The 14778-nt window shown below is 36.5% G+C and overlaps 1 protein-coding gene across 2 annotated transcripts; it reads right to left on the reverse strand.

Annotated features, from left to right (window-relative positions):
- Window positions 1-366: 366 nt before the first annotated feature.
- ARP5 (actin-related protein 5) lies at window positions 367-14486 on the reverse strand. 2 transcript variants are annotated; one of them, XM_086557526.1, is made up of 12 exons: window positions 14334-14486; window positions 14189-14259; window positions 12805-12929; window positions 12126-12170; window positions 11060-11162; window positions 10103-10212; window positions 7743-7852; window positions 7549-7639; window positions 7044-7475; window positions 2832-2959; window positions 1231-1573; window positions 367-1114 (listed from the first exon to the last, which is right to left on the reverse strand). In XM_086557526.1, exons 1-12 carry the CDS (start codon window positions 14441-14443, stop codon window positions 608-610), a joined length of 2175 nt encoding a protein of 724 aa, XP_086413652.1. In that variant the 5' UTR covers window positions 14444-14486; the 3' UTR covers window positions 367-607. The 2 variants fall into 2 exon arrangements, with proteins under 2 accessions (XP_086413652.1, XP_086413653.1); XM_086557527.1 differs by lacking the exon at window positions 14334-14486 and having other exon boundaries at window positions 11060-11167.
- Window positions 14487-14778: the final 292 nt, after the last annotated feature.

The raw sequence follows: 14778 nt of genomic DNA on the forward strand, positions 1-14778 counted from the left end.
ATATTAGTTTACTGAGTGATAGAAATTCGGAACTAATTTAGCTCTATACACACTTCAGGGATGACTTTCTGAGTTTCAATATATAAAAGAGCTAGAAGAGGGTGCTCGATGAGGATATCATGGTTCGGCTGCTTGCTCATCTAGCAAATTTTGTGCTCAGAACTAATGTGGAATACATTACTATCCAACATCACTTTGGCACCAAAGAAGCAGCTCTATTGTCACCCATTAATATTAAGAAAACAAATTAAACACGACCTACATCCTTTATTTTTGAGCTGCATTTCCTTTGAATATGAACTTAAATCGTCCTATCACTGGAATTGCAGGAATATGATCATATCTGTAGGAATGTAGGGATGGTCATTTATAAAGCTAACATGGAGATTGAGAAATATAGAAATCAGCGTGAACATGACACTTCCGTATTCAAGAAAATACCTGAGGTTAAGAAACATGACATTTCAAAGTATTATGAATTCACCTGCCCCGCCTATACTACTGTTAACCTAAACCAAGAGCGCATGTGTTGTGAGGATTTTCATTCCGTCAATTTCCAGTTAATTTCTACCTCGTATACAAACTTTTTCCAATCTGTACATGTCCTCTAAATAGTATACCTCAAGCGATATTGACGAACCCAATCTTCACCCTTCTTAAAATAATCATCCCTATTAAAGGTTTGCACATAGAATTGTCCAGAAGAAGCAAAAGCTGCCGCCCCTCGCCATGCATCAAGAACAGGATCACTAGCTCTGACCACTCTGATAAGTGATTCAAAGGGGCGCACTTTTCGGATCCCAGCTTCTAACCGTTCAACTATTCCAGGAAATCTAGAGCTCCCTCCAGTCACAAGAATTGAATTGGTGATTCTCTCTTCAATAGCATTGCCCTTTAGTGGAAATCTCTGCATCGAGATTCCAGCCATCTCATCAAGCCCTGCCTGATCAACCCCAACCATGTTCGGCTGAAATAGAATTTCGGGGCATCGGAATCTCTCAACCCCAAATGTGATCTGGAAATCTTCCTTTGTGAGAGGACGTACTCGGGGAATGTCAGAAACAGTTTGGAAGGAACCTAAATCTAACTTGGGAACAAATGTTGGATCAAGGTCCTGCCAAGCAACACCCAAGAACATGTGAGCAGAGCCCAAGGACAAGTGCATAATAATAACAATGAAAAACAAGGAACTACATGGACAATGTTCACCCTAGAAAACAAAGACCTGACCTGGAGTCGAGAAGTGACGCGAACAAGCTCAGCCTCATCAACATCTGGTCCCTCGTCATCGTCATCATTATCTTTGCTCATGAGTTTGTAAAGTTGCCAATCCTCTTCCTTGGTTCCAAAAGTGTCCTCACCCTTACCTCGATCAAATGCTGCTGTTGTCAAAAGGCGCATCCTTTCTTTCTGGACAGCATTTAATCTCTCACCACGCCCAACATTACTTGATAAATTTTGATTTCCATTCATACGGGATCCATTTGTCTTCAGACGTTTTCGCTGCTCAACCTTGTCAGAGAGCTCTCTCTGTTTAGCACGGAGTTGTTCTAAATATAGTGCTGGATTCTCTCTACATTAAAACAAGGCGGGCATATCAAACAAGTAACAATTGTTTCGAGTGCTTCAAAGAATTTTAACCATTCCTTAGTTCTCATTCCATTAAAGAACTTCTGGAATTGTTAAGACTAAAATGAAAAGAACAGTGGCTTTAAAAAATTTGGAACTAAATCATTGTACAAAACTAAGCTAAAATGCTCTTCAAAGTGGTAAGAGTTTCCCTAACATGGCCAGCCAATGAGTAACTTCTATGAGTCCATGCCCACAGATCCACCAAGAAATGGACACAAATAATAGGGCAAAGTGCACACACAGGAATGACCACAATTCTGCAACACCAGATGTATGGCAATCATAGCTAGTAAATTCGTGGACGGCAAAAGTTCGATAAAGCAATTATTCGCCTAAGATTCGAAATTTTCAACAATAATACTTTTAAATATTCGGTCTAATAAAACGCTAACGGTAAAAATACGGTATACGTTTTAAACGGGTATAATACGAATGCATTCCTTTAAAATTCGGCTATATATTTTACATTTAAAACTTTGATATATAAGTACATAACGTTTTTATTTTTATTTTTACAATTTTATTCATGAAAAAATAATACAAATTTTTGGTTCTTCTTACTATTACTAACACATTTATTTTTGGTTCCAACTAAGGCCCGGCCCGTTTTTTTGAATTTCAAAGATTCGGACATTATTATTCGGCAATTATAAGCCCGGCCCAACCAATTCGCGAATTAAACCGCATCATTCAAAAATTCACCGACTTATTTGTTTTATTCGCCAAACCTTATAATTCGCGAATTACTAGCTATGATGGCAATATGGCATGGGTAGCCACCTCATCCTTTTTAGAAAAAAGAGAATACCTAAATGGATAAAAAAAATAAAAAATATTTTCAACTGCTTCTGAGGAATACTAAAGCATTTTCCAGGTTTAAATTACTGACATCAAATTTCAGGTATCTATAAGGTTATGCTCCAGTTTATATCACCTTATTGTCTCAACAAAGTGGGCCAACTATGGAATCAAACCTACATTCATTTGTATCCAGCCAAGATCAGCCTATCAACACCCTCAAAAGGCAGTCTCTATCTAGTAAACAGTATACATACAAGCTAATTACGTCTTGTCTCTCAATTTAAACTATAGACAAGTCCGTAGAGGTTTTCCACAAGCATTTTCTATTTGGACAGTCTTATTTTCTTCAAACCCAGATCACATTCCTAATTGGTTTATTGCTAATTGTCAGAACTTACAAGCGCTTTTCCTCATCTTGTTGATTTTTTTTCTCTCGTTCTATTTCTTCTTCAAATCGTTTCTGTTTAGCTCGCTGCCGACCCTCAGATGTGGTCTTCAGAAACAACTGCCTCCGCTTTTCCTTCAGCTGCCAATGAAAACCAAATTCAAGGGAGAGGTGAGAACAGCAAATCAAAATAGTGTACTGACAAGAACAATAAATTTCTGTTTTCATGAAATTGAGCAAGTTTATTCAGAACATTTGAAAAAAGACATTCAATACATGATGTTTGTGTAAATTTCCCAGTATGGTGGAACTCGCAGAGTTGCTTCTGGAAATAATAGATCGATAAATAGCAGATAGAAATCCAGTTTCCCACATTTCTGAATTAGGCAGTGTAATAACACAGTATCATGAAGTTCACCATTTTGACTATCATCAAAAAATGATAACCATTTTACACATCGAGAAAAGTTATGTAAGTACAGGGATTTAAGAATTGACAATCGACTGTTATAAATTATTTCAACACCCAAGTTTTCTCAGCCAAGAAATGTGGCTTGCACTGAAAAATTGTTTTGAAGAGATAATAAAAGTAACCCTCTTGGCTTTATCTGATAGGAATCATGTGGTGGACATGTCCAAGTTCAAGCCCAAATCATTTGTCTAGTATTATTAGTGTTTCTATTTATTTTATTAGTTGGTTCACGTGTCATTACGTTATTGGTGTGTTTTGCTGTCAAGTAAACCTGAAGCTTCAACAATAGTCAAACATTAATTAAGTTTAATGAAACAAACACCTAAAACTTGGGTTTAAACCTTCAAATTGAAGAACAATTCTCTTAGAAATAATATTCAATAATAACCCTCTAACAATGAAGGCCTAGATGCCTTTATATAATAAACATTGTTCCTAATTTTACTTGAACTCCAAAATAGAAACCTTACTAATTAACTTAGATCTAATACAAATAGGAAACTAATGATATTAATCTGTTACTAATTAAATAAAATAAGCAATATACTAATTTAGTAATCATGATCTTGCATCAAAACCCTAGGTTATATATATAAATAAGGGCTTGTAATAGAATAGAGGGTTGGTTGATTTGTTATTTTGTTATTAAAGAAAAGTGTTAAATTTAAAGCTTTTAGGGTTTATATCATATTTTCCCTAATTGCATTTAAGGGTTCTACCTATCAAATTGATGTTGGATCATTTAATCGAAGTTTCTGTCGATTAGATTACATCGTCGCCACTTCCACCTGTAAGAGCATCTTTGAAGATTCTTAGTGTGGTTTTGTGCCTCCACCACCATAGATTTTGGACAAGAAAGTAGACTCCTCTAACCCTAGCTCCTTTCACGTAAAAAAGCACTTTTTGAGCTTCTTCCATCCATCACCTCTTTTCGTCTACATCATTGTCTCTTGTTAGAGTTCTATGGGACATCTCCCGGGGGGTTATAGGGAGCAAGCCTCCTACATCGCTTCTCTTTGTTGTGTGTGAATGGTCCATAGGGGTTTCGGGGGCAGCGCCTCCAACCCCAATTTTTTTAAGAATTTTATATTAAGTTAACACAGTTATTTTCTTATATATATTGAAGTAATGCAAGGCCGAAAGAAACAAAGACCATATCCTCTTTTTCTCTTTTCTCTCCAACTTACTACTTCATTATCAATAATGTAATTTTATTTCTCATTCCATTTTCATGGAATAAAACATGCTATTCCACAACCACCTTCATCCATTGATCTCCATTATGGTCTCCGGGCAAGCAGAGATTCACTGCAATCCCAAGATGTGGGAATGATCGGGGGTTTTATAAACCTTCCATGTTGATTCAACTCCACCAAAATCATCTGCTTGTCAGTAATACCTTCCCCTTTCACCAGCTGAAAACCTTCTTAAACAACTAGAAAAACACTTCTTTTGAAAGAAACACACAACACCAGAATTTCCTATGTCTCTTATATACAGACTGTGCTTCTCCCTTCTGTGCTCTACCATACAACTCAAACGTCTTCCTTTCCATCCAATTCGTTGCCTGCCACAATTGATTCTCTCAAAGCAAAGCAAGCTTCAAAAGATCAAGAAGAATATAAGCCTTTGTCGACCTTCCCCACAATTCGAGAATATCAGAGAAGAGAGCCTTGCAAAGGAGTTTTTCTTAAAATTGAATCTAAGTAAAACAGTTCATATGTCAGCAATGTATAATGTTTGAAAGAGCTACCTATCCTAACAAAATAGTCACTTGTGAGGACCTCTTTGTTCCTTTCCAAGGAATAAACATCTGATTGGAAAACAAATTTGGATCCCTTTCACCAATTAGCGAAAATCAAGGTTTCATGGGTCCTTCGTGGAGGAAAATTTTTGTGGTTTTTCTTGATCTTCATATCATAGCTCTTCTTTTATGGGCTCAAGACCCTTACTTCAGTTCAAATTCTTAAAAAAGGGCTCAGTCTGGGTTGAACCAATTCCTAGTCCTAATAAGTTGCTAGCACTATCCTGCCATGCCACATGTGCAGGGCCTTGAGGGGTCGTTTGAACAAATTTAAGGGCATCCATTCATAATACACATGATTCTGCAACTTTGAAGCAGGTTGTGACACATGCCTCAGAGATTAGGGATATCCCATGGTAATCTTCACTTTACGTGTTTCGACCAATATTAAAACAGGCCGCACCAATTAGCCGCGTCCTTTAAAATTTCATACCTTCAACCAAATTGCATCTAGTAGCATTCTAGCAACACATCCACATTCAAACCAGTTGCATTCAAGTAACCTGGATGCAACATGCAAGAGGAGCTCCAAGATTTGGTAAACAAAGAAGATAATGATACATGTTTTCTTCAATTACACCATAGACCAATAACGCCCAGATAAGAATGCACATAAACACTTAAAAAACAACAGGGGGGGCAACAAGAACACAAAAATGGAAGCAGTAACGCCAAATATGATGATACTTAGAGATAACGAGAAACTTTAATCTAGATAAAATTCAATGGAGAAACGTGATACTATCACTCAACCCTAGATAAATAGGTTGAGACTTAAGAGTTTCTATATCATCACCACATCAGCATTAAGAAACGCAAAATGAGGATCAGCTATGAATTTTCAGTATGTATATAACTTTCAGACAAACAAAATACCAATACATTAAATGTTCACTCACAAACTTAATAATGTAGTACGTAAGAACAAATGTTATACCCTTTTGTACGAAATGATTCGAAAAATGAAAAATGAAATATTTAATAAAGGAAAATCATTCATGATCCACGGATACTGCAGTTTACCCATTGTACCCGAGTCAACAGGGTATGTAAATGGTAACTGGTACAGGATAAGCTTCGGATACTGCTGAAACACGTATCCTCACACAGCCATGAATAATATGGGTGTGTTGGGGAGGGGGAGAGAAACACACAATCAGAGATGGAACAGAAGTAATTAAGAAAGATGAAGAGGAACTCGTACCTACGTTGTTGCTAATCAGTAATCGCAGCACCATCTTGCATTTAAATTCCTATTGAAATGCAAGTTTTCAGTAATTATACTCCCAAACCCATGTCCTAGATTTCGAAAAGTTTATGTATCGTACCCCTTACCCATGTCGGTACCCATATTAATATCTGTGCATATTAGCCTTCAGGTCTCAAGGTTTGTTGGTTTTAAAAAAGGGACGAAATAAAGATATTTCCAGTACGCAGGACCCCCAAAATTATGATACATCTCTCCAACGTTGGAAAATGTCAAGCAACATATCCCTTATAATGCAAAAAATGAAAAAAAAAAAAAAAAAAAAAAAAAAAAAAAAACAGTAAATTAAAAGATCATTATGTGGATGTATATCACAAATACTGGTATTGGGCTCCCGAAATTCCACAGCCAATTTTTACCAACACATCAAGATCTTTTCACCCTGGTTTAATTTACATAGAAGTATAGGACAGTGCTTTTTCCCGCGTAGTTTGAAAGGTTATTACACTATAGAAAGAGAAGGTCGTGGGAAAAGGGATAAACAAGACTATCCTCAGTCTTCTTCGTATTTGTAAACTTGTTTGGTAAAACCATAGGCATAATTTAACTGACAGCTGTACAAGCAAGGAACCAAGGAGTATGACCTGTTTTCTTAAATTCTATTTTGTGTGTGTGTGTGTGCTGCCATGGCGGGATTGAATATAATTTAAGAGTCAAGTAAAGATCTGTTCAAGTAGTTCACCTGTTCTGGCAACAGCATATTATCGGAGATATTGATAAGTGGATACTTCTCAGTCGCTGAAGACTCTGTCTTCTCCTCAACCTCGGCTGGCTCACCCTTTGATCTGCGTAGAGATTGTGTTACCCGAACAATAGCAGACTCAATTTCCTGCTTGGAGACATAGCCAGTCCGAGACAGGAAAGCTTGTACCTCACTCTCTTTCACATTTTCAAGTTCCTTTAGAAGAAATTCTAATCCTTCCAATTCGGTTTCCAGCTCTGATATTCTATTAGTCTTCTTTAACGCTGCCATATCACGCAGCCGTTGACCCTGTTTTTCCTTTATAGCTGCCTTCCTTGCAATTTCTTCTCCAGAAGGTCGCTCTTCCATGGGAGGTGGGATCCATGGGAGCTGCCAGCACCTGGTCTTTTGTTCAGCTTCGTTTCCCCCTCTCTGTAATAACTATTGTATTACTTGTCCTTCAGTCAGTTAAAAGATCAGTTGTACAAAGCATCAAGCCTGTTACCTGAAACAGTTGAACTTCTGAACAATAATCCTGTGCAATGTAACAGTGCTCCATCTTTAGTTCTTCAACCTTTTCCCATGAAAGGTTCGGCCTATGTTGCACAAATTAAAAATGAATACAAACAACCAAATGCGGAAAAACAGATATTTGATCACCGTCACAATACTACAAGAACAGAAATGGGATATGCTTACATATGATTGGGGTATTTAAGCGAGAGAAGTTGTTTTAAGTAGTCGGTGACATGGTACCCACCAATGTTAGTTCTACAGCATGCTTCAAAAACAGGCTCGCCATTGACAAACTGAAATTAGAATGTTGGATTAACATATGTGCAGGACAAGAAGATTAGCGAAGCGAAATTAGTGAAAATGTTAAACATAACAAGTAACAACATTCTGAAGAAAATAAAGTGTGTTAATACAAATGCCTTTAAGCATAGAAATCTCCATAAAGCTAACAGTTACCCAATTTTTAACTACAACTGCGGCCCCACTCAAGAACCTACATCCCTAAGAATCTATCGTTAGAAAGCTCTATAAAACTAACAGTTAGGGTCTGTTTGGAAGTTTCATTTGGAATTGGAATTGAAAATATAATTCCAAGACTTACAATTTCAAGTAGTTAAAACTCCTCAAAATATGGAAATCTCAAGTTTCTGCCCCCAATAGAAACTTAAGATTCCTTGATTTTGGGGTATTGGGGTTTCCATTATAGCTCACAAAAGATTGCCAAACGGGGTGATTCTTAATTGTCAGAAATGTAATCTGAATTCCCCCGTCAAATCCGGTATTCCAAACACACCCTTAGCCTAATTTTGCCACTTCAACTGTGGGTTCCACTCAAATGCCGACATGCCTAAAAATCTATCTTAATAACAACATTAGAAGCATTTTTTTTTCTACACCCTGGATCCAAGTGCAACCATGCAATTAGTGACCCGCCATGCCCTGCAAGATATAAGCCATTATCTGTTGTAACCATATATTAGAACATATCAAGATGGTAAGAGAGACACTCTTCCATTGGTTTTGTTCTGTTCTCTCTGTCTCGTTCCACGCAAGGATAAACAAGGCGTAAAACCTCATTTTTCCCCTCCAAACCATAGCCTAAATCTCACCTTTCTTCTTCTCCCCAACCCAATCCAGTTCATTCCTCTAGATCCACTTAGAAGAGGAAAAAACCCTCTTTTTCTCCCTTTCTTTGATGTTCTTTAGTTCTCCGTCCAAGATCTATGGTTCTTATAGTTTAATGAGAGATTTAGTGAAGGGATTTGCTCACACAACGCTTCTCCTTTTGGATCTCTTATATGGTTGCAATAGATTTTGGTGTTTCAGATCTAGTATTGCTTGCAGCGGTTCAAAGTCTTATTCCTAACAGTTTGATTCCTCAAATTCCGCTATGGAAGCATGTTGTGTCTTGGTCGTGTTACTGAGTTATCCCCTTCATCCTTTATTGTTCAGATCTAAGGTTTCGTTTCCTCCTCTCCTGTTGTGGTGCATCAATACCTTGGCAAGGATTAATGTCAGGCCACCACTGCTCCGCTATAGTGCACTTGGTAGGGCATTTCCTATTTGGAAGCGTTAATCACTTAATCTGGCGATTAGGACATTGGGTCTTGGTTTTTGACCTTCAGGTCTTTTTTTCAGAAAATAAAGGTTGGAGATTTGCACATTGAAGGGGTGAGAGTGGCGGTAGTAAGGTGGATGCAGGTAACACATTCCTTGCTTGTTGGTGGCGGTTTGGAGGTGATGCTGTTGGGAGAATGGGTTTAGTTTTAATGTACTTGTTATGTTATTTGTTCTCTGTAATCTGCTCTGGCATGTTTGCTTGTTGTATTTCTTGTATCAGCTTGGCCCCATTTGCCCTTGCTTAATTTCAAACTAAAGCAGATTTAAAAAAACATATTAGAAAATTTGCTTTAAAAAATTACTTTTGTTCGTTTGAATGCATTAGTTTAAAGTGTTTTTCCTAAAATTTTAGAGAGTGGACAGAAAAAAGTATCAAAATGGTGCTTTTAGTTATCTACTTTTTAACTACCAACGAGTATGAAAACCATGCTACGCATCGGTGTTTTTTCAAATCTTTAAACCTGTCGCTCTAACATCTCTCTGATAGTATGATTTTTTGAATTTTAGTTATAATCTAAAAAATAATATAAAAACATTAGGAGGGGTTGAATATAATTTGAGTGAGGTGAATGAGGTTTTCTAAATTATTTTAAATAATATGAAGCTAATTCTAATTTCAATAAAGTGAGAGAGTTTTTGGTAAATTGTTTAAAAAGGAGGGAGCTGATTAGAATAATTAAGGGAGGTGGTTCTAAAATCATAAAATAGAGAGATTACAAATACACAGTTTGGTTGATAAATTTTTCTCCTAAAGATTCGGCTATCATATAGTGTAGAGATTTCTTTTTTAAATTGACAAATAACATTGTGAGAAAATATCCACTTTTAAAACACCATAAAGCTGTTTTTAAGCAATACCAAATGGCCCCTTCATGAAAAAAAAGTATAGTTTATTGAAAAAAAAAGGAGGATGGCAAGCTTACTGGGATAGCATGGCTTGTCGAAAATCCAGAGCATAAAGCAAGGCCATCTTTATCACAAATTCCAAGTCGTTGATTGTATTTGTAGCAGAATGCAGCATCGACCCCAAAAGCTGGTTTCAGATTTACATGTGTCATAATTAGAAAGCAACAGAAATTAGGGTCTAACTTTGCAAAAGATACTTTTTAAAAAACCTCAAAGAGGAAGAAAATTAGACAAATTAAAGGAGCAGAGCATCTATGTTATTAGGTCTGCCCCTCCCACACTGAAATCATATTGGCATGAGATTCATGGAGCAAGTAGTAACAATCATAGTTGTCAATATCGAACGATACATGATACGTCTCGTATTAAGTATCACACAATATGGGTAGCATATCACACGATATGGGTAGCATATCGTACGATAAGATACACGATACAACTCCAGATCGGGCGATACACTTTAACACATGAAATCATGGAAATTTCTATCCAAAAATGAGTTTGTAAGAGCAATTTAGTTTTTAATTCTCTTTTCTAAGCTTTGGAAAGCCAACTAAGGTTTTAGTTTCAATAAACAAAAGCCCAAATGCAATGCAATCTTTACTTACTCAACTAAGAGCTAGCTTAGCCCTTTATGTATAATAATAATTTAGGTGCAGTTATTGAAAATGATGACATTTTTTACCATACATTAGTAATGTTGTACATGATAAAGCGTATAAATGTATATGAACTTACATGCACATGCAGAGACACATATAAAACTATAAATTTTTTATGTCAAGCATATCATACGATACACGATTACACGATACGATTCGATACTCAATACGCTAAAAATGAAAAACAATATATGATACGATATACGATTTGATAACTATGGTAACAGTCATACTAGATTAGAAAGTCCTCAATGTACAAGTATCAAAACACAATGGGAACCTTCTTAATTAATTCAAAACTAACGTTCATACCTACTGATGGCACTCCATAATTCTCAAAAAGAAGTTCCGCCATTTTACTGCGAGACTGAACAGGATTGCACGCACACTCTGTGATAAGGACTGGATGATTAACCTGTTCTGCCCTCGAAATTTAGATTGCAATAAGACTAATGCTTAGTGTATTTACTACAATGAGAAATACGTTTATCTACAAAGTTGAAGTACAAGTTTACTGAGCCAAATCTGACAATATAAAGAACCCAAAAAATTGCTTATGTTTGTTCACTCTTTCCCACATGTTTCCCAATGGCATATTTTGTAAAATCTACCGGTTTTCAAGGATGTTGTGAAATATCACATGGTCGAATGTAGGGAATGATTCCAATACCTTCCACATTAGAGGTACGTTTTTGGATAAGTCCATCTCCAGACCCTAGTGGTTCATTACCAGCTTTCACAAGAAATCCATATCATAAAGGTTGAATGTTATGAAAAAAGGATTCAAATGAACTAAATGAAGATAAAATTGTCTACGACTTTACAATAAAGGCATGAAGCATTTGATAGAATTGTCCCTCTCTTTTTATTTAAAACAATGTCTTTTCCCCCTTATTTAACACCTCGTCTTAACATCAAAAGATCCCGATATGTATCAAAAGATTTATACATCAGAAAATCAAACTTGCCAAACCTCTGCTTACCGGCGGTCTATATTAATATTTTCAAAATATCATTTTTGGAGACATTGAACATTTTAGTCAAATACGGCATTTTGTTCTATGCTCGGAGGTCTACAAAACTCTGTTGGCTAGACATGGTTCTTGAGAGTTTAACAACACATTTGAGCCAAAGAATACAAATTCAGTCTCAAACAAGACCATGGAAGCAGTCTAACATCCCAGTACCTTGAACGACCACAGCTTTTGGAAAATTTGCAGGTAGGCAAGAATATAAGTTAGCATTCTCATCAGCATGGGTCATACCAACTTACCAAGAAGTCAATAGCTAACTACAAATCGGAATTGATTGTTGTCCCAAGAGAACTAATTTTGTACATCTAATAAATAACCAACACCAGAAAGATTTGTTAATTTACCCGTGATCCATCTGCACCCATTCGCTCAAATGCGTAGTCCAGGATCTACAAAAGATCACCATATAAGAGGACCAGTCGATTGAAAATCGATGACTTTCTAAAGCAACAACCAATGCTGTTTAAATTGCCCAAAAACAAACACAAACAAAACTAGAGACATTACATAAAATAATTTACTGAAGACACAGTGACGTGAAATCAACACATTAAATACAAAAAGAAATTGAAATCAAGCTAAGTTACATGGACGATGATACATGTCGGTATCCAACACGGATACGAAGTGTCTGATACAATGAAATATCAAAATTTGAGGTATATCACATACAATATGTGTACGTGTGTGTCCAATACGGACACGTATCTGACACGGATTATTTTTGAAATATGGCGTGTCCATGTAACATAGAAATTAAGTATAGTGGACCAAACTAATATTACATCCAGAAGAAGCTATTTTAATCCAATGCCTTAAACAGCACACTCAACGTGTACACATTTATGCAAGATCTTTTGTGCCGCTAAGAGCTCTCGATTAAGCATCTTAAAAATGAGAACCACTTGAAAATACGTGATAGGTGCAAATTTTTGTGTCAAGAAAGATTTTAGGTGAGGAGAGAAGTAAATTATAAAATTTTCTTAATGTAATTAATCTAGATTAACGACTATAGAAGCTTACATATTCCATTATCTCAAATTGATAAACAACATTGTTATCAAATGGCGAGCGGTATGAAGAACGTGTACAGTCAAAATATTTCATTAAGGCAGGATCCTGGTCTCCAACCATGGTGACAGTTTCACCTGCATCAAAATAAATGTAAATAAATATTAAACATACTAAAGTACTAAAAAATTTCACTCAAGGTCAGTTCTCCAATTCAAAGGAAAATATAACCTATTCAGAACACCTGAATCACAAAATATCAGTAAAATGAAATAAAACTGATACAGTGTATCCTTTATGTTAATTTACTTATTTTTTATTTTGATAAATATCTGTTGATTTATTAACATTTAAGTTCACACACTCATGGTAAATGGTTATCATTATATAGCTCACCTCTCATTACTCAAAATGAGATAGCCAAATCTACTTAATCTTTGGTGCAATTTATAAAACTCAAACCCAATGCTATCAAATAAAAATCATATAGAAAACATTCTAAGATGTGCTACAGTGAAGTTACCAATGGATCCTTCCAATAGTTCTAGGGCTTGTTATATAGGGAAATTACTTTAGTTTTGGTTATACTCCACATCACTGCATTCTTTGAGGGAATGTAAGGAGCAAGGCAAACTAAAGGTAACAAAGGCATGTTTTCACCTCTAGTCTGTAGCAAGGTGAATACATACAATATGTGGAAGGAGCTCAATGGTACCTGAGCACATATTATATCACAAACATACGACACGGACATGTGGATACGTATCCGACAAGAATTATTTTCAAAATATGGCATGTCCACATAACATAGAATAAACCAATAAGCAATACTAAACCTAACATCCAATAGAATGGTCAAAGGAGTAATCATAATCATGGTATCCGTGAACAGACCAATTGAAAAGTCCTATAGCCGCACATGATCCACACACAATGCTAAACATTATTCCGTTAGATGGACTTAGTTTCGGTGAAAACATGCTCCTACATTGGCAGCTGACAATAGTCCCTCAACATGCAAAGTTCCAATATGCCCGTGTAAACCTATCAGCATGTGACAATAGTTCCTAAACATGCCTACATTCCCTCTCCAAATCAAGTACAGGGTAGAAAATAGCATGACGGAAAATGCTAATGCTAATTCCGCTTTAAACTCAAATAACCACCAGTTCCATTGGTAATAAGCCCCACGGGCCACAATATTAGATAACCAGTGGAACACCCCACATGGAAAACAACCACCACGCGTTCAGGCTTTAACAAAACAGAACTGATCTTGGCATGTCAGTTGTGTGCACTAGACTAACAATCTGGCCCAAGATGTGAGACTATTCCAAAGCTGGACGTATACGTGTATTTTCAGTAGGACTCCAGAATTGAAGAAAAAATAAAATACCAGTTGCTTTGTGACGAGGACGCTGGACGACATTCCGGAAAGTTATACGAGGATTGGGTTCCCCGGCCCATCTGTCCAAATAAAAAGGCGTATGAGACAAGTCAGGGTCAAATAAATCAAGTCGTTTTGTGTTTTTTTGGATTACCCGATTCGAAAAGTAGAAGCACCATTGTCAATGACAATAGGGCAGCTTGGTGGGAAAGTGTCGTAATCAGTCTGACGCTGCGGTCGTCGTGTTTTGCTAAAAGAAGACATTCCCGAAGGTTTTCAATAATAATAATAATAGAGAGACACCAGAAAGAGTAAAAGAGGGCAGAGAGAAATCGACTAAAGGCCCGCTGGACTTACAGGAGCCCAACCCGATAGTTTAGAGCTTATCACCTGCCCAATCAAGAAATGAGGCTCAGCCCTTTCGTTCTAATCCGGTTGAATAAAAACACCCTCCGAAGGCCCAAGGCCCGTACCAAATAACCTCTATGTTTTCCCAAAAAGAGATAAAACTTATTTTATTTTTTACCATTTTGAGAAAATTACAAATTAATTCATTGTCACTACAAGTCTACAACCAAGAAGAACGCGGCTTATCCAAG

The sequence above is a fragment of the Coptis chinensis genome, chromosome 4 (genome assembly GCF_015680905.1).
Source record: "Coptis chinensis isolate HL-2020 chromosome 4, ASM1568090v1, whole genome shotgun sequence".
In the NCBI taxonomy this organism is placed as follows: Eukaryota; Viridiplantae; Streptophyta; class Magnoliopsida; order Ranunculales; family Ranunculaceae; genus Coptis; species Coptis chinensis.

Coding starts and splice junctions, on each gene's coding strand:
- ARP5 (XM_086557526.1), bottom strand. CDS start 14,443: ATGTCTTCTTTTAGCAAAACACGACGACCGCAGCGTCAGACTGATTAC. Junction 7,640..7,742: donor CTTAAATACCCCAATCATAT/GTAAGCATATCC, acceptor TGTGCAACATAG/GCCGAACCTTTCATGGGAAA. Junction 7,476..7,548: donor CAGAAGTTCAACTGTTTCAG/GTAACAGGCTTG, acceptor TAGTTATTACAG/AGAGGGGGAAACGAAGCTGA.